Here is a 24,537-nt window from a genome sequence, read left to right on the forward strand (position 1 = left end):
TGAAGATGGCCGGGAAACAGATTGCAGATCAACTCATGTCTTCGACATCCGGAGGCGATCGGTCCTTCAAAGTTGCGATGAGGCCGAGGTGCTCACGGACAGTACTCCAGACCACAAACTCCCAGATTTCAGAACCGAAGGATGTTTCAGAAGAAGAAACTGCAAGATCATGGACAGGAATGGCGATGAAGTGACACGAATAAGCCGCAACAAGGAGAACTATTCGGTCGCACCCAGAGACCACGTCTTCAGCTTGATCATTCAGCCTAACAAGGAGAGTGAGCTGATGGCGGCTTTTCTGGTCCTCATGGATCGCATCTGTACTTAGAAGCATGTTGCTGTAACATGGCTCTTCTCCATGAGTGTGTCTGAGTTCATATTGAAAATTTTTAGCTATGTTAATGTGCAGTCGCCAACAAAGTGCCAGTGCTGCAAAAAGTCCATCTAATGTTCGAAAACATTAGAAGAATCTTAATCACATGATGCTTCCATGTAGATGTTTCATAGTGGGGAGGGAGAGTTCCGAAAGAAGTACTATACAGCTAATTGGGTTCACGAAGCACTAAATAGAAGGAGAGTGTCAAGAAGTGACAGATTACTGACGAGGAATATGAGAAGAAACAGCTAATTCAGATGCCTTCAAAAAGGGCCAAATGCAAGTTTTGCCTTTCATATAAATAATATATTCACACACAGAGAAGTAGTCGATAATGCCTAAGAACTGAGAACATTTGAGCAACCAACCACATCAAGCAAGCAGTTCTTCCTTACATACGGGTCTTCATAGTTCTTCCAGTTCTTGGTGATTGCCACATTAGTGTCGTTGAGCGTTCCTTATGCTCTCCACCTCATTTCTCTACTAGCATACTAATCCCTTGCGCAGATCAATGTGAGTTTAGAACTTGATGTGATGACAGTCGGGTGCGCAGAGTGTCACCGTTGGCCTTTGGTGGATCATGCACCAACAGGTGACATGCATGGAGGATGATATATGGAGACACTGCTTTCTATCCATACACCCACTTCCGATCTCATGCTGATAGGTGTTGACCTTGCATGACTGCGATGTGACTCAGCTGCCACTTTGCAATTGCCTGCTTGAGTCAATGAGCAAGCTCTCTTGGAGAATGTCAACATGCATGCTTTTTAGATCGAGAAAAATACACCGGACACAGTGGAGCGGGCAATGTCAGGCAACTCACAACTTCATCCACTTGGTAAAGAGAACAACTTTGGTTTCTGTCATTGTTATTGGTCAGCAGGTGATAGGGTTTACTGTTTTATAGAAATCTTCTTGGCTAATATGGTCTCCTGCTGACTTTGACGTGCGTCCCATCACATCACCTACAGAGATTTTTTAGATGATTTCTGACTTTTTATCTTCCATGAAATCATTTCGACCGATTCCCACATCGCTAGTGTTGTTTTTGTATTGGCTTGCTTTGACAGCAAGTTTGTGTCAGCACGCAGCTATTTGTTGTCATAGGACAGGTTAATCTTCACTTGGCTCTCAGAGTGAGATTAGCCAACCTGGTTTTGTCAGTTAATACTTTGTGGAGTCATTTTCAAAGAATATTTCAATTGGTTTATCAAAGATTACATGTCAAAATTGCTGCTTGATGGTATGCTAATGTTTCTTCTGAAATATTCTTATGCTGTGGGGGCCAACTCAGTCGGAATGCATGGCCAACTTGCAATGTGGTTTACCTTAACCACTGATTACAATACTGACCTTGTTAGTTTTGGATTATATGCCACTGGTGGAGGAAAGAAGGATCACCGGTGGCCGACATGCATCGTCACCGTCGTTATCATCTCCTTCCTCCAGCCATATTCCATCAATTCATTCGTACCGGAGCCCGAAGAATTCCATCGCCAAACACACACAACGAAGTTAAAAACCAACAGCAATCTTCTGATGCAGTAAATCGATGGATAACCCTACTGAGATCGACATGCTTGGGAATCTTCTCATCGCCATCCTGTAGAGAACTGCCATGAAAGCTACCACACAAACCCTCGTACCTCTCTGATAGAAAACATCTTGACATTTGAGTTGAGTCACACTCAAAAGCCATTACTCATTATATTCTGTATACCTTCGATAACGCAACATGCATGGTTTTCCAATGCATTCCATTATTGCTTTTCGCACCATGAAAGCAGTCTCTGTTCCTCCCTCAGATCGTTCGAAGAAGCTTAAAAACTTGATGATGAGAGGGAGTACCATCTGTATACAAGAATCTCTTGAAGGTTGACGTACGTTTGTGATGGGTGTTTCACATTATCGGAGTTGACTTCTTCTTCTTTATAGCTTGCTTCCGACAGCTTATTTAGATCTCTGTTAAAACTCCATGAACTCAAGTAAAATTTTACTTGTTTCAGATAAAAACCGGTCAACTTAAGGAACAAAACACAAAGCTACGGTGTCACATGTGATATCAATGGTCAACGCTACAATATTCCATTATTTGGTCCATCCATAAAAATAAAAGAGCAAGCAGGATTAATCTATTTTACTACGATTATATCATAATAAAATTCTACTAGGTTAATCTCTTGAAGGTTAGATGAACTATCATCCACAACGATCATGTTCTCCAAAGCTCTAGCTTGCAAGCCAAATCATCACAAATGAGCAAAACACTCTACGATACTTAAATTCTTTTCTTTAAACTGTAAGCCTAAATTTTCTTTATCCGATCTAAAATTTCATCTTTTTGTCGCCCGCACTACAACACAAGTATTGTGATTTTGTATAACCAGAGTTATAAATATCTAATAAGATAATGTATATATTTTTTCTATCATAAGATCACTTAATCTTACGTTGGAGATGAAAATAATTTATTTTTGCGGTTATCATACGTAAGGTAAAATAGTATATTACTATAGTTGTCCTCCGTAGGAACAGTTCATCGAGGATCGAGGGATGGCTCAAAAGTGCAGGTCTACGGCTTCAGAGGCCACACAACCATTGCAAGCTCATCTCATCTGCGTGCCTTCTTCGACTGGCCACCACAAGAGCGCTGCTTGGCCTTGTAACCAAAACCATGAGCTGGGTTTCATGTGTGAGTGTCTCCCGAGAAGGAGGTGCACCCATCTGATGCAGGGCCAGGGTTGTGAGCCCTGACCATCTTCCCATGCCCCTACCTTGCCATCTTGTTGGAGGACAAACAATGTGTCTGATTAGAACCCTTGTTTAAAGTTGTGTTAAAGGGAATCACTCCCATGGCCAAACCACATTGCCTGTCTCGTACTCTTGTCCCCTCAAAAGCGGATTACCAATGTACTTATGATTGGCATTTATTACCTTCTAACTTAGCTATCCTTTTGGAACAAGTAGGGATAGGGTGGCACTGCTCAAAAAATAATTAAATAGCTAATATTTTTATGATCGTTCTTTGATGGTTGTCAAGATCAAAATCCAATACAGTGTTTGATGACCCTCGAGATTATTTGATTTGCCAAGATCGAATACACTATTAGTATATAATTAGGAATAAACTAATAAGACCAAAGTTTAATTTAAATACTAACGTAATGTCCAAATGATCAATAATCTTGCATTGCATCGCGAAGATGATTTCCCTAAACCACTGTAATAAGTGTCCATGTTGCCATATGCATTATCTTCTTAGTGTGCATGATGTCATAAACATTATCTTCTTAGTGTGTGTGTGTGTGCATCGATTGGAAGCTTAAGCTAACCCTCTCCTTGTTAGCAGTGACTACAGGATAGGAGGTCTCGAAAGTGGTTGCAATAATTATGTCAAGAAAAGGAAAGGATTGCACTCCAATTTCATTGATGGTGTTCACCATGCCTTGGATGATGCACCTCGCATGCCTTCATGATGTGCATCAGCACACCTCACCAACACCACCAGTGTCATTCTTCCAAGGCCCTTATCTAAATTCGAGTTGCATCAAAGGCGACATTATATATGCGACTTAATATACTTAAATTGTTCTCTTTTAATGTTAATTTTGTTAGTCAAGAAGCTCTTATCATACATAACTCGAATCTTAATTGTGTTATCAACAAAGGATGTGGAAATATCAATTTATTTGTTCTTTTATGTAATTCTCAAAAAGATCTATGAATTGAAGAAAGGTGATTAGCCCCAAAATTATAATTTCTTTGATTGCATGTTAACAAAACAGCCATACAATACATAATTAAAAAAGACACGACGCTAAACGTCCACTTAGATATCTCAAACATGCGGATTTATCTCATGTATATATTAGACATATTTGTTCTCATCTCTCATTTTAATAGCTCCAAAAATTCCGACCAACTACGACCTCCCAATCCCACCAAGCCGCCCAAAGACCAGCATTGCCCATTTAGTCTCTTTCGACGTGCCAAGTGTCACTCCATTTCACCACAAGCGCAAGTAAATTAAATACCTCAATTATTTGATGCTTAACACCGAGTTCAAAACATGTGCACTGCATATAAGCTGACAAAGAAGAACTAACGTTGTTAATTCGATTAAGTATGATGATTTCAAAGCTTAAGAATGCTCGATGACAACAGCGATTAGGATTAGATAGGATAGATAATGGTGGAGCGTTTTGGTAAATGCTGTGGCTGTCTCGGGGCATTTTGGTCCATGCGGTGTGTATATATATGATCTCCTCCTTCGGCAAATGGCTGGACGAGAACAGGTCTCACCGGATGACGAGGAAGGTCCACCCGAACGCTGCCGCTCCGGCTCGCGAGCCCCCGAGGATCGCCTCCTGTTGTGGCGGCGATGATGCGTGGGGGAAGGATAACGCCGCGGTGTTGACGGTGTGGCGGAAGTCGCTGCTGTTCAGTTGCAGTGGGTTCACGGTCTTCGATGCCAAGGGCGACTTGGTGTTCCGAGTCGAAACCTACGGATCGGGGACCGCGGGGGAGCTCGTGCTCATGGATGCCGCCGGGAAGCCGTTGCTCACCCTGCGAAGAAAGGTACGTCCGAGTGGCTCAATGTGCTGCTAAGCGAAGAGTGAGTTGACTCGGTTACCCCGGTTTGACTGCAGAGGCTGAGTCTCGGGGAGAACTGGCTGATCTACGACGGGGAGGACGCCGGTAACCCACTGTACTCCGTCAGGAAGCACGTGAACCTCCGGCGCTGCAAGGCCCTCGCGCATGTGACCCCTTGCGGCAGCGACGGCTGTGGAGGGTATGAGGTGGAGGGGTCGTACTCGCGGCGGAGCTGCACCGTCTTTGACGACCGGGGGCGCGCCGTGGCGGAGGTCCAGCAAAAGGAGGCCGTCGGCGGCGTGGCCTTCGGCGGAGAGGTCTTTCGGCTGGTGATCCAGCCGGATATGAACGCGTGCCTCGCCATGGCCGTCCTCATCGTCCTCGATCAGATGTTCGGATCGAGATCCTAAGCTACCGATCATGGCCGTCAGACTCCTATCTTCTCTTCCCGGCTCCTGCACCGGCTCAAAGATCTTTTTTGTTCTTTTCTTTTTTGTGTGTAGAAAATTGGGCCATTTATTGAACCATAGTTTTGGGCTAACTAAAATGTAAGTGTAAATAATTCCATTTAAAATAAATGAAAATTTGGAATAAGCAGATTCTGACAGCACTGGAATTAATACTACATGATTATGATGTTCCCATGCTTTGAGAACATATATCATTCTATATCTATATGTGGATGTGCAGCCATTGAGTCTGTACGATTCACTGAATTGCTGTGAGGCCTGTTATTGTTGCTTTGATGAACACGGAAGCAAAGAAATCGAGGGGACAAATATAAGCAACGCTTAATTTGTGATGTAGTGACAAAAGATGTACTGTTTCATGTAAATTATAGTCTCCCAGTGATAATTGTTGCATGCACATATAGTAGGGTGAGCTGTTGAGGTACATGAAAAAACAGTGGTTGGGGTAGATGAAGGAAGAATACATCATTCATTTCAAGCTATCATAGACTACTTATTTGTGTTCTAAAATAAAACTCCATGAGAGGAAATATATCAGATCGATCCCAAGATACCTATATATATATATATATATATATATATATATGTATATCTTCACACACCTCTTGCATTATAAATGTTATACAGATAGAATGGTGTTTTGGAATCAACCGAGCATGATAGGGGTTATAAGATTTGACTTGCAATCAGATCAACACAAACGCTGATGCAATCATTTGATAAATATAAATAAATATATCAGTTGCCATTATAACAAGATTTCAGCTGTCAAACTATGGATGGCAAGAAAACCATGGAACAGAAGGAGATGGATGCACAGACATCTATCTGATCAAGTCCCATGAACTCGTGGTTTTAGTGTACAAGGTTGGACAGCATCTGCATCATGACATGTTGAATCCATTGTTCTTTTGCGTTCGGGAGACTCCGTAGAAGCATCACTCGAAGGAGGCGTCTCAACTGCGTATACCCTTTCCAATGGAATATATTTATGATGGCCAACTTTTCTTGGATGAGAGCATCCCTTTCATCCGTCGGCATCATAGTAATCAAACTGGACCGAACCGGCCGGTCCAATTGAAAGAACCATACATCGGACGTCGGGTCTGTTCGGTTCGATTTTGGGCCGCTTTCGGACTTTGTCATGTGTTTGCCACGTCACTCGTTCAAGTAAATGGAGACTGGACTCGATTTCGAAATTTAAACGTGTCCGACCGTCGGGGGTCCGTTGGGCCTTCTACACATAAGAGGGGATTTGGAACGGCCCATCTTAAGTTGCCACGCTCGAGCTTTTCAAACGACGCGATGCGGCGCCCTCTTTCCCCCCTCCTCTCAGATTCCTCCCCCTACTCACTCCCGATCTCGGCTGGCGAACTATCACATAAGAGGAGGATTCTCGACCGAGATCCAGAACTGGAGGTTCGATCGTTTAAGGAGGAGGGGAAGGAGAAGTGGGTTTGGAGGGGTCCGTTATGGAGAAGTACGAGAAGCTGGAGAAGGTCGGGGAGGGGACGTACGGGAAGGTGTACAAGGCGAAGGACAAGGCCACGGGGCAGCTCGTCGCCCTCAAGAAGACCCGCCTCCAGATGGACGAGGAGGGCATCCCCCCCACTTCCCTCCGCGAGATCTCCCTCCTCCAGTTGCTCTCCCGCTCCATCTACATCGTTCGGTGCGCCGATCCCCCATCCCCGTCACTTCCTGTTCCCTCCACTTTCGATCAATGACGGCTCATGTTTCGTTTCGTCCGAACTGATTGAATCGATCGCTTCTTTTTTTGATTCTTCTCTCTTGGGATCTCTTTTGGTGGTGTAGTTTGCTGAATGTGGAGCAAGTGAAGAAGAATAACAAGCCCATTCTCTATCTGGTGTTCGAGTATGTGGATACTGACCTCAAGAAGTTCATCGACTCCTATCGCAGGGGATCCAACCCCAGGCCGATCCCCTCCCCTGTCATTCAGGTGCTTGTCTTTGGACCTACGCGTTTCTTATTTTGAATTCCTTTAGTTTGAGAAAAATGGAGTTGGTGCGTCCTAGTTTATTGATCATACAGTGAATCAGTTAGGATTAATAGAATTTGGCTTTGGAAAACATGGATTTCTCGCTATTGAGTTGAATATTATGCCAATTTGTCTACAGTGAATCAGTAAAGATTCCTTCAGAGTAGCATTGTGCATACTACTGGAAAATAACCTTCTCTCTTTTGCGTAGCAGAGCTTTTTGTATCAGTTATGTAAAGGAGTTGCACATTGTCATGGTCATGGAGTGCTTCACAGGTCTTTCTCTTTCTAGGTTCTCGTGTCTATATTTTGAAGGAATGTATATCATAAGCACCACGTATTTTACGCCCAATGTGATGCAATTGAAACAGGGATCTGAAGCCTCAAAATCTTCTTGTTGACAAAGAGAAGGGCATCTTGAAAATAGCCGATCTTGGGCTGGGAAGAGCCTTCACCATTCCTCTAAAGAGTTACACACACGAGGTCCTTAAGTACTTTGTCTATTTCCTTGTTTAGAAATGTGTTTCAACTCTATTTTCAGGTTTTCTAATTTGCTTTACTTTTACTTGAATTATGTGGTTAATTTCTTTATTTGTTTTGTTATGTAGATCGTAACGCTTTGGTATAGAGCTCCTGAGGTCTTGTTGGGAACAACCCACTACTCAACTGGAGTGGATATGTGGTCCATAGGATGTATATTTGGTACGATAACAACATTTTGTTTAGTTCATCATGTGAAATATCTTCCTACTCAGGCTTTAGTAGAAAAATAAGGATCTCATTTGAGTTTTTTTATTTGGTTAATGCAGAAGTAGACTTTTCTGTTTCCATATAGCATTATGTCAAGAACCATGTAACTAGTGGTAACTGCTTTGGGTATTGGAAGTTATTGAACATTTGGTCGGTCGGCTATTGGTGTGGCTCGTAGGCTCGCGAGGAATTGTCCGCTTTGGGTGATGGGCGTACCTGTAGGCTCACAATTGGTGTGGCTCGTAAGCTCACAAGGAATTATCCATTTTGGGTGATAAGGGAGACTCGACGGACTTATGAGCCCTTAGTTCTTATACTCATCAACCAATGTGGGACTAAATGACTTTATCAGTGCTCCCTTCCATAGGGGAGCCAAGGGCTCATAGCCGAAGTGCATGACTCGGGAGCGAGTTTGCTCGTCAATGTGATGGCCTCGGGCCCTCCTAGCACCAATTTGATAAGGGACCATTTGGTTGACCAGCCATTGATATAGCCCTTAAGCTCGTGAGGAATTGTCAGTTTTGTGTGATAGGCATACCCATACGGTTTTGCCCTTTCATAGCTCGTGAGGGTAAGAGAGACCCGACGGACTTATGAATCCTTGGTTCCTATACTCCTAAACCAACGTGGGACTAAATGATCTTATCAGTGCTCCCTCCCGTAGGGGAGCCAAGGGCTCATAGCCAAAGTGCATGGATCAGGAGTGGGTTTTTGCTCGGCTAAGGTGTAGGCCACGGGCCCTCCTTCTAGCGCTAATATGATAAGGGACCATTTGGTCGGTCGACTATTGGTTCAGCCCGTAAGCTCGCGAGGAATTGTTCGCTTTGGGTGATGGACGTACTTGTATGGTTTTGCTCTTTCGAAGCTCCTGAGCTCCAAAAGGCGCTTCTGAGGGTAAGGGAGACTCGACGGACTTATGAGCCCTTGTTTCTCATACTCAACCAATATGGGACTAAATGGTCTTATCAGTGCTCTCTCCCGTAGGGGAGCCAAGGGATCATAGCCGAGGTGCATGGCTTGGGAGCAGGTTTGCTCAGTCGAGGTGCAGGCCTCAGGCCCTCCTTCCTCGAGCTCGACACCCTGTCGTCCGACTCGACGGACGACTCATTCTAAACCCAGTTGCAGTCGGTAAATTGATACCTGGACGAGGTCTAGAGAGAATTTCATAAGTCCAAGGAAGAATTTGGGGAAAGTACTTTGGCAAGATCCCCCTTTGTCTAGGAAATTCAAGACAAACCTATCCCCTTAAATTTCACCTCTCGACGTTGGAGGCCTATGATGGTGGTTCTGACTTGATGGAGCATGCCATAGCCTTCCGATTCCCTGATGTGTCGAGTGTTCCCTATCACCCTCTGAGGCCCAACTTGGACGTGGCACAACTGATTGAGGCTATTCTCGGTTTTGTCTTTTGACCAGCTTGCAAGAGAATTCGAGCTTCACTTCCTGGCCAGCATGCGACCCAAACCATCCATAGCCATGCTCCTCTGGCTGAAGCAGAAGGAGGATGAATCCCTCTCCCTCTTTGTCGTCCGCTTCGTTGTCGAGATCCAAGGGGTTCCAGACACTCACCCCTCGTTGGTTATGCAGGCATTCATGATGGGTCTACGACCTTCGAGGTTCTTTTGGTAGCTAGCCGAGAGGCTGCTAGCAACCATCCCCGAGATGCTCCAACGAGCCAACCATTATGTTGTCGCCGAGGCATTGGTGGTAGGAAAGCACGAGGAGTTGCACAAGAGGCCCCGCGTGAAGCAGTCCCGAGGCCAATCCTTGGTGCCATCGCTCCCAAGGCCCCCTTTGCCACCTCTCAACTTATGTAGAATGGCGATCTTCCTCCAAATTAGGGAGAAAGGGATCTTAAGGGAGCCCAACCCATTGAAGACTCCGCACAAGTTTAGGGACTGATCCAAATATTATAGGTTCCACTGTGACTACTGTTGTGGGAAACAACTTTGAGCCGTGGCCTCGGGGCCGACGCGGCTCGGTTCGGGTCCGGACGACGGGGATCTCCCTGGGGCGTTCCTCAAGCCCGCTGAGGCGGTCGGGTGCGGTGTCCGATCGGGACGGTGTAGCCGTCTCCTCCGGGCAGGAACTCCTCGCCTGCGCGTCCGGAGGGGACCTTCGGCTTCGTACCTGCACAAAGGTCGGGCCGAGGCGCTCCGCCCGACCCCTCCGACGATCAAGTTAGCACATGTGGAGGGGGTTTCAGATGAAGAAGTGTTTTTGTGTGTCTGTCCCTCTCCCTTTTCTAATGAACGAGAGGGTATTTATAGGGAAGCATACTGCTTCCTGAGCTGCCCGCTTGCAGGGGGCAGGCTGGTAGCGTCTGACTTTGTGTTAGCGTGGCGTGAAGAATTGAGCTTTGGCAGGATGTTAATGTGCCTCGGTCGGCGTTCCGGTCTGCATTGACCAGGTGCTGTTGCGTGAGGCGTCATCTGACGCCAGCCGAGTCTTATCATAATTACTATCCTCATCATATTCCCCCCCCCCCCGAAGGAAGTCATGCCGTAAAAAGGGGGGGTCCGAGGCATGGCTTCGGCTTTGAGAAACTGTCCCAGCAGGGCGTCTTGCTGGAGGTGTGGGAATCGTGGAGTTTAGCAACTAAGACCGAGGCACATTAACATCCTGCCAAAGCTCAATTCTTCATGCCATGCCAACACAAAGTCAGACGCTACCAGCCTGCCCCCTGCAAGCGGGCAGCTCAGGAAGCAGTATGCTTCCCTATAAATACCCTCTCGTTCATTAGAAAAGGGAGAGGGACAGACACAAAAAACACTTCTTTATCTGAAACCCCCTCCACATGTGCTAACTTGATCGTCGGAGGGGTCGGGCCGAGGGCGCTCGGCCCGACCTTTGTGCAGGTGCGAAGCCGAAGGTCCCCTCCGGACGTGCAGGCAAGGAGTTCCTGCCCGAAGGAGATAGCTACACCGTCCCGATCGGACACCGCACCCGACCGCCTCAGCGGGCTCGAGGAATGCCCCAGGGAGATCCCCGTCGTCCGGACCCGAACCAAGCCGCGTCGGCCCCGAGGCCACGGCTCAAAGTTGTTTCCCACAACAACTACAGCCACGACACTAAGGAGTGTCAAGATCTAAAGTACCAGATTGAGGAGCTCATTCGTAGGGGCAACCTTAGGAAGCCCCGAGAGCCCTCTCCACACCCTCACGGCCTAGTTGAGAAGCAGATCGATGCCATCGTTGGAGATCCAGCATCTGGGGGAGACAGCATGTCTGGACAAAAATATTACACTCGAGCTATTGTGGAGAAGCATCCCAAGCAGAGGAATGGGTCCGAAATCACCTTCGAGGCGGGCGAAGCCGAGTACCCCGACCACGATGATGCCCTAGTGATCTTAGTCGGAATAGCCAATGCTCGAGTGAAGAGGGTGATGGTAGACATCGAGAGCTCCACCGACGTGCTATACCTCAACGCTTTCTAGAAGCTCGACCTAACCAAAAAGGATCTCACTCTGATAACCTTGGCACTCATTGGGTTCATGGGGGATTCCATCTCTCCCCTCAGAACCACCACCATGCTCATCACTATCGAGGAGGAGTCGACATGATACCTCACAGTCGGCGTGATGCAAGGGCATGGTACAAACTGAAAGGGACACAGCAGGCACCACGGTGATGTGCAGTCGTGCCCATGTCGCTTGATGTCGTACAAGACGGCGTCACGCGGCATGGAACCGTACAAGTTGACCCGCGCTGTCCGGGGAATACGTATTGGCTGCTCGAAGCATTAACAACCATTAACGAGCTGAGTATAGAAGACCCCCGTGATAGATATAAATGTCGACCCCTTAGCCAGTGCTAGGGGAGGACCTCGAACACTCAAAAACACCCTTAGACCCAGATACTAAAGCTTCAGAGGGGTCGAGTTGAGAGTCCCCTTCCTAACGTTGACCTTTTATGTAGGAAGGCGGCACTGAAGCGGGAACTCAAAGTCCCACCTCGGGTTGGCCCTGATGATGCCAACCCCGACCCGACCTCATCTTTCCATCCTCATCTCGGACACTCACGTGAATGCCCTCGCACGATCAGGATTGGACCAAGCCGTATTGACTCCCAAGACATGACACGAAGACACAAACACTCTTATACTTGACTAATGTCATGGTCTAGCATCCTAATACATAATGAATCTACTAGAGGTTCAAGTTAGACAGATGGATCATTGTTTGGTCTATTGCATACATGATCACGTGCTCCCCTCCAGGAGTACAATTTAGGTTCATGTGAATGCTTGATAAATTTTATAGCAAGTTTCCCATTCAAAAACGTTAGGCCACTTTTGGGTGAAACAGACTTTGGAAGATGTGCTAGGTGGATTTTAAATGAGTGGAGACAAAATTGATTTTAATTCTGGACCAACATTTTTGCACTTATCCACCGACCTAACATTCATTTTGGGCAAATTGATCCACAAAGTTCAGTGGGTCTGGCGAAATCATCTTAACATTCATCTGATGGAACTAACAAGAACTGGTGTGTTCCCAAATCTACTTATTGTATTCTGATTATTACATGCCACACAATTTGCGCCATGATTATTTTTGTCTTGATTATCCATAATATGTTCTTTTTTTTATGCTTTAGTGTCATTTTATGCTCTCTCTAGATAATGAATATCAATGTCACGAATCTTGACCATGCCGGTCATAGGGACCAGTTCATACCATTCAATAATTTTCAGGTCCAAAACATATATCTTGATGTCAGTACAGTACAATTTATTTTTATTTCTATAGTATTATGTCCAATGATACCAGGTTGTATGGACTGGTATACCGCCAAGATAGTGGTACCCTACCTTACTGATAGGTTACCGAAATTGGTATTAGATGGAGAAATTGGTTTCACGACTGACAACTTAACTAACATATTGGCACTGGTTTTGGTGTCACTTAGTATACTAACAATCATTATTTTGGTTTGCTTTGTGATACAATTTTTAAAAATGAACCAAGTTTCAGATAATGAAATTGCCATGTATTTCTGATGAGATTACTCTTGAATAGCAGTCTAAGTTTGCTCATTGATTTGGTTGTTAAACGAGGCACAAAATTTGCATCAGTCTTGTATTGTCGCCTTCCTTGTGTGTCTTATGTGCTAAATTCATTTTGTTTTAATTATTAGCTATGACTTTTCGTTATAAAGTGGGTTCTCTTGCCATGCAGTTAAGTCTCAGGCATGACAAAATGGCAAGAAGCCAAACTACTATGACCAAAACCATTTATGATCTCAAGTGTCTTCACATGTTATCCATTGCCTTAATTTTTTTTGTATTATTCTACTTTTTTCCTTACACTTCTTTTGGATATGTTCCTCATTTTCATTGGCTTCAGCCCCTTGAAGGTTTTCTTTTTCTAGCTTATGAATAGGTTCAAAATTTATGGTACAATCACTTCTCCCAGGTACTATATGTACTAGGTCCATTGTCTAGTCTTCTCTTAAAGTAGATTCTCTAAGATGCATCTTCTCATTCTGTTGAATTCAACTGTTGTTCTGAACTTGTGAGACACTGTTCAGCTCTTCACTTTTTATTCCCTTTTGAGGTCTGTTATGATACCTGACAAATCTTCAGACTGGACTAGTCATCACTTGATGAATGTTTTATGTATTCTTCTATGATGATATTTTAGCAAGGTGAATGTCCCTCATCTGCCAAGGCACAGCATTCTTCAGGATCTAATACAGTTGAAGAAGGTTGCCCCCTTGAGCTTCTTTGGAGGATGTGTTAAAGCAGTTCAGAATACCTATAGCCAACTATTGCAGAAGAGGATATGCCATCTGGTCTGCTATTAATTTCTTAGTTTTCTTATTGACACAGCTGAAATGGTGCGAAGACAACTACTTTTTCCTGGTGACTCGGAGTTGCAGCAATTACTTCACATCTTCAGGTTCGTTTTCCTACCTATCAAGTTCTTAGCTGATTTAAGTGTGGTCCTCCTTGTCAAGGTTAAAAAGAAATTCAGGTTATGAAAACACTGTTATGCTATCATATTCAGGTTGTATATGGTCCTGTATTCGTGTATAATTTTATAATGTGTTAAGAAATTTAAATGCAACAGGATTTGATATTTTGAAATAATTCGACTGAAATGAATCAGATAATAATTCATAATAGCTTTTCTCAAAAGAGATACAATAAAATTCTCATGGCTTCTGCAAAAAGTATATATCATATTCAGGTTGTATACGGTCCTGTATTCTTGTATAATTTTATAATGTGTTGAGATATTTAAATGCAACAGGATTTGATATTTTGAAATCATTTGACTGAAATGAATCAGATAATAATTCATAATAGCTTTTCCCAAAAGAGATATAATAAAATTCTCATGGCTTCTGCAAAATGTATATTGCATTCTGTATATTTTGTAGAACTTGGCCTGCTACTTGGCAACAAAAGATGTGAATTACTTTCATTGTTAATCCCATTTTCTTTTCCTTTTCCTTTTTATCATGTAAAAATAAGTTTGAAAACGTTTCTCAAGTAAATATGTAGAGATCTCTCCTTTTTTTTTTCGCTATTTGTGTTCTATTTGCTCAATTGATCAATATATAATGTTTCCCCAAGCATATTTAAAGTAGAGCTGTTGAAGTGCCCGAATTTTGCGTTCGATATCCTGCTGCTACATATTCCATTTTCACTTGAGAGTTGACATAAAATTCTCCCGTGAAGGCTTTTAGGGACTCCAACTGAGGAACAGTGGCCTGGAGTTGTCTTACTGCGGGATTGGCATGAGTATCCACAGTGGAAACCTCAAAACTTGGCACGTGCAGTTCCGGCATTGGAACCTGAAGGCGTTGACCTTTTATCGGTAAATCAAAGCTTAACTTTGTAGTTAATTTAGGAAGCCTTGTGGCAGAATTTAGATTGTTAATTCAGGCTAAGTTGATGAGTGAAGTTGCAATCTTCATTTGATTCAGTAGATTTTGTTGTGGGTTTTCACCTGTTATTAAGATATGGATCTGGCTTTCTCAAATTATTAGTCCCAACAAAAGTGTATAAATTTGTCATGCCAATGCGGAAGTTCTCACTTATGTTATTAGATCAAGATATAAAACTATATAAAGTGTCATTTTCACTTTTTCTCTAATAAATTTCTGATATCACATCCTTCTCCGACTGATAGCAACCTTTACTCTTTTTGACGAGAACTTACGATTATTGAGGTATTTGTTCATTATTTTATATGATCTGATCATTTAAACTTGATGTATGATCATGTTTTCCCATCAATAAGTATTTAGACTTTTTTTTAGAATTAATGTCTGAGGTATTACAGTCTGATATTTGCATAAATGCTCCTCTGTGGTAGTTTATTATATCTTGGTTAAGATATAGTGTTGAGTTACCTAAAATAATTTTCTTGTCAACAACTATGTTTTGCAACTGATGATTGTTGCTATTTCCTGGTGCAAAAAATCTTTCAGAAGATGCTTCAATATGACCCAGCCAACCGGATATCAGCTAAAGCAGCAATGGAGCATCCCTATTTCGATTCCCTCGACAAGTCACAATTTTAGTGCCTACTACAATTCTGACGTGCTAAAGTCAGAGTAGGAGTTCTTCTTCAGTACTCGTGTTGTCATCACATCTGTTGTACACTTTTTCGTCATGGAGCAATGCATTGATCGATGCCTATCGTTGTGTAATGTTTTTTCTGTTAATTTCTCTTGACAAGAACTGATATTGCTTGCTTAACCTGTAGTTTGTACAGGACTCTTTTATTATTGATCGACCCACGTATCCTCGAGGTGCTAAAAGAACGCAACGAGGATACGAAGCACATAAACATACAAGCTTCTAAAATCCATCCGGATGCACAGTCACCCTCCACCCTCTGTTAAGTTAATACTCGCCAATATAACATCCAATGATATTTTAGTGATTGAATGTTATAAGCGAAATATTTAATGTAATGCTTTACATAGTCTATAGAGAACTATGTTATTTACTGGTTTATTTGATGTAATGTTTATATATATTCATTTTTTTTATTCTTTATATAGTATATAAGACTTAAGTTTGACTGTTCTATTTTGGTTGATTTTGATGATTATTTTAGACTCATAAACGAAAATTATGTACTGTCATCATGCATAGGTAAAATTATTAAAAACACATCATCTAAATAGTTATTTTGAGGGTTTTCTAGCTTTGCAAAGTGGTGCGAAGTATCAATCAATACGTAGGAGCTACTCGGGTGGTACATGACTGGATGAGTCTTTGGGGTGTTGTCTACGGTTGATTCGTTATCTTATTTCGTAGTAATATTATGTGGGCACTTGTTGAGACTTTTATTTGTGACGGATCATCTTGAATCTTTTATCGCATGATTGTTTAAAGCTTGCCAAGTATATGTTTATAATTTGTATTGCATATTAAGATTGTTACTTGTGGATCCTAAATTAAATCTTTTTTTAACTCATGTTTTCTTTTATAGGTCCTTAAGGGACTATAAGAGGCTTTGGAGTGGTTGACCCGCACGATTTAGGTAAAATCAGTTAAATTCATGATAGATGATATCAAAGTGAGATAAGCACATTTAAGAACACTTTGCATGTAAATATGAGGGACCTAGTAGGGGTATATTGAGAGTAGTCAGTAAGCATGATCATTTGGGGGAAACATACATAAGATGTAAGGAAAAGAGTTGCTTAAAGGTGCATGCATTCGAGATTGGCATTCAGATGATGGCTAACTCTTTGTGCAAGAGGCATCATAAGGACAAGCAAGTTGGGACGAATGCATAGCACCAAAAGATTGGGATGGCTGAGTTTAAGTTACGTCTCGACGTTGACAACCAAACTTGATGGTGTTGAAGGCAAATGAGGCGTTTAGTAAAATATGAGACCATGTGGTGGGATAGGTTGCTCAACAATAAAAAAAAATTGTACAAAGCTCTGTGAGGAGAATTGCTAACTCGAAGAATTCAAAACTTATGCAAGATCTTGTATGTGGACGATGAGCCATCTCTGACTATTCTAAAATGATTGAAACTTAACACCATAGAGCATTGAAACTTTCTCTTTGTTATGGGAAGAATATATTTGTAGGAGGTTGAAGTATGTAGTAAGTTCAACATATTACTAGGTCTTGAGAGGTGTATGGAGGGTTATACTGACGAATAATATACAGTTTGTTCAGCAAAACATAGTAATCTAAGAGGATGGTGGCCTCCAAACCTTTGGAAGGAAATGATACGAAAAGAAAAGTTACTCTAATAAGATAAATATCTAGGAAAGATAAGTCTCAGTCCTCCAAAGGGAGAATCATATGTAACGAACTACACATGTTGAGGAGGGGTACCTCAAGACAACAACTCCACAAAGCTTGATAGATCGAGTAAGTAGCGAGGAGTCATCGCATGAGGCAATGCATTAGTGGATGCATTGCGAGATCAAGTTAGAGAGCGACCCAAGGCAACACTAAATGAAGGCACACTTAGAATTAATGTGGAGATCAAACTCAATAGAGGGCTGACCTATGAAATGGTGGGTGCGAGAGCCACTATCAACTCAATGCAAACCAAGAAGCGGAGTAACTTGGGTGGAACTTGGAAAAATACCTAAGCCACATAAAGAGAGTTGACATATATGTCAGAACTTGGAATGGATGTACAAAGTTTTTTTTGGATAGAAGTGAAGGACATGAACTCTTGTGAGGAGTGGGAGCATGTTATTACATTAGTCCCTTATTCTACATGGTGCCAAAAATGAATAGAGTTTCAAAACACATGCATCTTATCTCTAAGATACATTTGACTGAGGAATTGAGGTAACTCAACTTACGGAGGCGTGGTTAGAGTCAGAAGGTCTTAGTATAAGACAAAAGGATATGGAGGTGGGTACTCTTGAAGAATATACTATAGTGTTGTTATTCGAGTTGTTGCAAAGGAATAGTGCACAGCCTAGGATCCAAACAATGACATACCAATTTTAACAAAGTCAGTAGGCTTTGAAAGATGCTATGCGATAAACTGTCCTAGAATTAGAGTGGATAAAGATCAATTGCTAAAGGACGAACACAATCGGAGGTGATGGAGGCCTTACGATGTGTCGGTTAAGGTCACACATGAAGAGATTATAGTTTAAGTTCATCTCACAAAGATTATAATACAATAGAGATGTCACCATGCGGTAACATAGTACGAGGAATCATGGTGAAATAGTTTAAGGCAATATGACACATAAGGGAGATGTCCCACGGGGGACTTGATTATATAGAGGTATAATTAGAGCTATTGGAAGCTCTACTTTAGTGAATAACATGACGACAAGAAGGACTATGAATTCAAGAAATGAATGTCATGACACCGTAGAGACGAGTCTTCCGTGCCTGCATCAAATTTTGCATTGAACGAAGCCTTAGTTATTAATATATATAGGTTATATACCATTAAGAGGGAATTCTGAGTGTAAGTACTAGTGAGTTCCACGAGGGATTTGATCATACGAAAGTATAATCAAGAGCTATTAGGAGCTTCACTTTAGTAAACAACATGATGACAATAAGGGCTATGAATTCAAGGAGTGAATGTCATGGTACCACAAAGACAGGTCTTTTATGCGTGCATCAAATTTTACATCGGATGAAACATTTAATTATCATCATATGGGGGTTGTGTACCACCGAGGAAGAATTCTGAGTGCAAGTACTAGTGAGTCCCATGGAGCAGCTAGAGAGTTGGACTACACTAGAATTCATATTCATTTAAAGGGGCATGGTAAGTTAGAGGATAAAACATACATTGCTATCAAGAAAGCAAAGAAGAATAGAATCGGTGCAAGCCCTACTACATGATGGCGAATGCCATATATGGAAATTACAGTTTGTCTTCCATCAACCAACAAGAACTACTTGAAGAACATATATATGTTGAAGCTGGTGGTTTAAAGGAGCGAGGAAGTGACGATGAGTTTAGATGGACTCATCTATCTAAAACTAAGCATCAATTAGAATGAAAATTGATTCGTAATAGTATCATAATGCTAAAGAGGCAGATCTATTGATTACAAAGAAAGAGATGTATATAAGGCTAAAAGGTAGAGTTTAAGGAACTTTGTAAGGTCAATGTCAACAAGCTTCTTATCAAAATAGCTAAAAGTAAAAAACTTTAGGTCGATATAGAAATACTTGACTAAGGAACGAAGTAGACAATATGCGATGTTACACCTTTTATACTCAGAAGAGTAAACGACAAAAATGATGGAGAAGACTGTATAATCCCAAAGGCGACCAAAACTGTTGGAGACTTGTTCCAAGTCGAGGTAAAGTTTTACTTTTTTTAGGCAAAACTTCTGCATTTTAGAAGTTTAAGGCAATGAGAAGGTAAATCACAATAGCTAACTCAATGCAATGAGTGCAAACACTTCAAGTGCTTCAGAAGTGTAAGCAAAAAGCATGTGAAGATTAGTGATCAAGTCGATGCATGAAGTACAACCCTTGAGAACGCGTACAAAGTGGAGTGATTTTTATCTTCTCAACTCTTAAAAAAATAAATAAAATCAAGTATTTTAATTTTCTTATTTATCTAGTAAAGGAGCTTTGTGTATGTTCAAAGACCATTCAAAGAAACTTAGTGGAAGAAATTTAGTTGTCAAATCTTCACCAATAGTGATCTGCGTTACCGAGAGTAGACTATCTACTTTATTTCCCAATAGAATATCAATCAAAAGTAAAAGTGATAGAAACTTACTTGGAGGTGACAACTAAGTAGAAGAGAAATCGATTGACAAATTTTTACAGTGGAAAGACCCAAAAAGCTTCAAAATCGATGAGGCAATATTTGTTAAAACTCCAATAGACATCCATCTAATTCAAGTGGCATGAGACGTTTGAGAGATCAATGCATAATAAGGAGGGTCTTTTTCTTCATCTGAATGATTTGTAGGAACCTACAAGGATCAACATAACTCAACTGATCGTACACTAAAATCAGAATCATTGGCAAGTTGAGGTAATATAGTATATCATAGTTTGACTACTTAATAAAAGCAGTGGAATACAATCGGGAGCCAAGAGGTACATTATAACTAGAGCAAAGGATTGAATATTCAACAAAGGTGGGGAGATGCAGCACTCACAAAGGTTTCAACAAGGATGTCAAAGGAATAGATTGGGGAGAATGTCACGGACAAAACAGTAACTGAGATATTTGATGTAATGCTTATGTATATCTATGTCTTTCAGTTTTGTTAATGTTTTGCACAATATGCAGAGGGCTTGTACTAAGCTTGACAACCTCATTTTGATTGGCTTTGGCGATCGCTTTAGACTTGTAAATATAGACCGTATATAATCATTACATAGAGGTAAAACTATCTATAAATGGGCCATATAGATAATCATTTTAGAGGTTTTTTAGCTTCATAAACTAGTGTAGAGTATCAACCAATATAACACCAAAGAGTTACCCTGGTGGTACATAGTTGGATGGGCATTTGAGATATTGTTTGGGGCTATTTCGCTGTCTTATTTTATATTAGTGTCATATTGATATTTATGTGAACTTTTGATCGCAGTGGGCCACTTTGGACTTTTTGTTATGCGACAGCTCATAGTTTACGAAGTTTATATTTATAATTTACATTACATTTGCTAAAATTACTACTTATAGATCTCGAGTTTAATATTTTTTATAGCTCATCTTCTCTTTTGTATGATCATAAAAATTATATTTTAAAAAAAAAAGATTGATCATATAATTTAGATAAAATCATATAATTTTTTTTAAAAAAGATTGAACACAGTATCATATAATTTAGATAAAATCAACTTTAGGACTGACACAGTATCATACAATTTAGATAAAATCAAACTTTAAGTCCGTGACATCTTAACATCTAATGATATCTTGTGATTGAATGCTATAAAGGAGGATCTCATAAATACTCTTTGATTCTGTTTTCCTAATGATTTATTGGTTGATTTCCTTTCTTTAGTCGGAACATCTAAATTCACCATGTTGGATGAATTAATGGATATGGGAACATCAACCACCTACCATTCGCATTTCTTCTGACAAACCCACTCCAACTACGATGCTACTTTTGTAGTGTTCGCAATATATTTCACATTGCGTACTGCCTCGTAAAGAATCGTGACATCGACACACAAGTCTTGCTTTCCTATGTGGTCAAAATTGTAAAGGAAATATATCTTTGTCATGACGAGAAGAAGCCGACAAATAAAGTCAAGTAAGGTTTGATAATATGATATCGATGCACATTTATGATATGCAGCAAAAATCAAAGCTAGTGCTGAAAATTAAGATCGAGTTCAGTTGGGAAGATGAGCGGAAGTAGAAGGAAGCTTAGATTTCCTTCATAATAAAAATGGTCTTTATATCAAGACAATAAAATAAATATGGTTTTCTTTTCTTTGGGAAAAGGAAAGCAAGAAGATTCCAATCATAAACTATAGGAAGAACAGCTAAATCTTTTTTTCTCTAATTAAAATTTCTCTATAGAAAACTCTGAACTGAGATTTAATTATTCAGTAATGAAAAGGCAAAAAGAAAAATATTCTTTAAAAGAACTTATTATGATTATTAATTATACATTGTAATTATTATTGCTAGCAGTATCTAAGAGTTTATTGGAAGGGTTGTTGGCAGATACATGTCACTAATGCAACCACACCGCCCCCCATCTCACATAGATTGCTCCTCTCCCCCCCCCCCCACTCACCCGACCACTATTAACTCCCGCCATACCTCCCACTCCACGCGCCCGATCCTACTCGAGCCATGAAGGTCTCCGGCGAGAACAACGGCCACCTTCCCTCTCCCACCGACGCCCGCCATAAACTGGAACGCCGACGGCGGCGACGCAAGCTCTGCTGCCTTCTCTGCCTCCTTATCCTCGCCCTCCTCATCATCGCCGCCGTCGTCCTCGCCCTCACCGTCTTCAAGGTCCGCGACCCGACGATGGAGCTCGTCTCCACCACCGTCTCGGGGGTCTCCCCCAACATCAGCCTGTCCTCCCTTCGCGTGGAGTTCAACATCACCCTCGACCTGGCGGTGCGCGTCCGCAACCGCAACTACGCGTCCTTCGCCCACGCCTCCGGCGGCCACACTCAACTCCTCTACCGCGGGGCCGAGGTCGGGAAAGCCAGGGTGGAGCCCGGGCGGATCCCGGCGCGGGGGACGGAGCTCCTCCGCCTTGCTCTGGAGGTGGAGGTGGACCAGCTCGCGACGGATCTAGGCAGCCTCCTGGCGGACGCCGCCTCGGGGGCGGTGGCGTTCGACGCGGAGACAAGGATGCCGGGTCGGGTCACCTTGCTGGGCTTCATAAAGCACCACGCGGTGGCCACGTCCGACTGCCACGTGGTCATCGGCGTCCCCGACCTCAGCGTGCAGAGCCAGGAGTGCGCCATGAAGACGAAGCTTTAACCTCACGAGCGGTGGGCGGAAGCTGCTGTGACTACTATTCGTGTTGGCTTTTCTATTATAGAGATTAGCTTTTACGCATATCATCTTCCATATAGCTTTGAATACACGTGTACACTTTTTAGATGTGTCGTATGTATACGCAACCGATAGGTGGTGGATACTTGGATACAGTCGCACTGTACATATATTCCATTAGATGGTTTTAAAGGTAAAATTGAATTCATATTTAATATAAATTATCAGGTAAACATGAAACCCAATGAGTGAATTCCAACGAGCCAATTGCCGGTCCCTATTAACCATGAAATGGAAGTTGGATTTGATACTCGAGTAATTAATTAATTAATTAATTGGTTTTGGTTTCATGTTTTATGTGATTATTATATTATTCAATGATAATGTTAAGAACATTATTGAAACGACATATGGATTGAGATGGCTCCAATCTCAATGCTAGAGAGACGGCCGTATGAGCGAGAAACTATTGGTGTTTTGCACTAGTTGTTTTATGTCCAGACGAACGATGTTAAACTCTAATCCAAGGTTCGATTGTCAGGAACTCTAATCCAAGGTTCAAATGTCAGATCCTTCAATCATTTTCAACTATAAAACCTTCTCAACCATAGAGGGTTGAGGATTGTTAGTGTAAATAACTTTAAGCCGCGGTCTCGGGATCGACGCGGCTTGGTTCAGGTCCGAATGATGAGGGATCTTCCTGGGACGACCCTTGAGACTGCAGAAGACCGACTACGGTGGTCCGATCGCGAAGGGGTCATCGTTTCCTCCGAGAGGGGCTCCTCGTCTGGGCGTTTAGTGGGAGGCCTCCGTCTTCGCACCTGCACACAGGTCGGGTCGGGAGAGCTCGGCCCGACCCCTCCGACGATCAAGTTGGTGAATAGTCGCAGGGGGTTTTTTTTTTTGTTGTCCTCATTCTTCCTCGGAGCGCGAGAGTTTTTATAATGAAGGTTACCGTTGCCTGATGTGTCCGCTCGCAGGGAGCAAGATCGTACTCCTGGTAACGTCTGACATCGACGTTGGCATGGCGTGAAGGATCGAGCCTGAGCAGGATGTTAATGTGTCTCGATCGACGTTCCGATCCTTGTTGACCAGGTGATGTGAGGTCAACAGAGACGCGATGCGTCATCTGAGGTAGCTGACGTCAACCTGAGTCTTATCGCCATTATTACCCTCATCAAGGATATTGATCACTCTTATGACCAAATCATCCATAATAATAAAAGTGAGGGATAAGTTTTCACAAGCAACAACTTGAATGATTACCGATCCAAATATCTTATTTCAAGAAAAGAGTAATATTGATTTTAACACAAATTCTAACACATCATCCTCTCTCAAATTTGAGGGATGAATGATGTATTTTAAGGGGACGATAAAAAAGAGAAATTAGATAAAAAAAAATTATTTCTCATTCTAATTTTTCTTAAGGAGTCTCCGAAGACGAATCCAAATATGAGCAATATCTATTCTAATCGTTATCGATTAGAACGTGGACCGTCAAAAAATAAGTTAAATGATGTCACCCTAAAGATTTCAAGGACCATTAGTGAGAAAAATAAAACAAAAAGAAATCTGCTTACATGTTTAAATCCGAAAGAGACTTAGAAAGAGACCAAATCTTAGGAATAAGATTTCCTAAAACCTATAGAGAAAAGGGACGGACAAAAATGATGGATTGAGGCTAAATATCATTGTATTAATGATGGTGATAAAAATATTATAATACGATTGTTTAACGCAAGAGTATGAGAAGCTAACCAGCCTTAAATTGAGAGGAGAGAAGAGAAAGAAGAGATTTGCAAGTTTTGCAACTCTTCTTCTCCTTTACGGTCACCTTCCTAATATTTTATGAATTGTATAACCTTCCTAATATTTTCTGAATTCTATAATCTTAAAATTATCTTAAAAAAATATTCAATAGTAG

General features: G+C 42.0%; 3 protein-coding genes across 3 annotated transcripts; all 3 read left to right on the forward strand.

The window, feature by feature from the left end:
- Positions 1 to 4,658: 4,658 nt before the first annotated feature.
- Positions 4,659 to 5,566, forward strand: LOC135634845 (protein LURP-one-related 8-like). The gene is made up of 2 exons (XM_065145508.1): positions 4,659 to 4,957; positions 5,029 to 5,566. The coding sequence occupies exons 1-2, from the start codon at positions 4,685 to 4,687 to the stop codon at positions 5,380 to 5,382; spliced, it is 627 nt and encodes a 208-aa protein (XP_065001580.1). The 5' UTR covers positions 4,659 to 4,684; the 3' UTR covers positions 5,383 to 5,566.
- Positions 5,567 to 6,771: 1,205 nt separating this feature from the next.
- Positions 6,772 to 15,864, forward strand: LOC135634926 (cyclin-dependent kinase B1-1-like). Its single transcript, XM_065145678.1, has 8 exons — positions 6,772 to 7,111; positions 7,255 to 7,399; positions 7,653 to 7,714; positions 7,810 to 7,921; positions 8,047 to 8,140; positions 14,021 to 14,090; positions 14,876 to 15,014; positions 15,631 to 15,864. Exons 1-8 carry the CDS (start codon positions 6,915 to 6,917, stop codon positions 15,721 to 15,723), a joined length of 912 nt encoding a protein of 303 aa, XP_065001750.1. The 5' UTR covers positions 6,772 to 6,914; the 3' UTR covers positions 15,724 to 15,864.
- Positions 15,865 to 21,885: 6,021 nt separating this feature from the next.
- Positions 21,886 to 22,850, forward strand: LOC103980249 (uncharacterized). Its single transcript, XM_009396578.3, has one exon. The coding sequence runs from the start codon at positions 21,951 to 21,953 to the stop codon at positions 22,593 to 22,595; it is 645 nt and encodes a 214-aa protein (XP_009394853.1). The 5' UTR covers positions 21,886 to 21,950; the 3' UTR covers positions 22,596 to 22,850.
- The last annotated feature ends 1,687 nt before the right edge of the window (positions 22,851 to 24,537 follow it).

The sequence above is a fragment of the Musa acuminata genome, chromosome BXJ3-4 (genome assembly GCF_036884655.1).
Source record: "Musa acuminata AAA Group cultivar baxijiao chromosome BXJ3-4, Cavendish_Baxijiao_AAA, whole genome shotgun sequence".
Classification (NCBI taxonomy): Eukaryota; Viridiplantae; Streptophyta; class Magnoliopsida; order Zingiberales; family Musaceae; genus Musa; species Musa acuminata.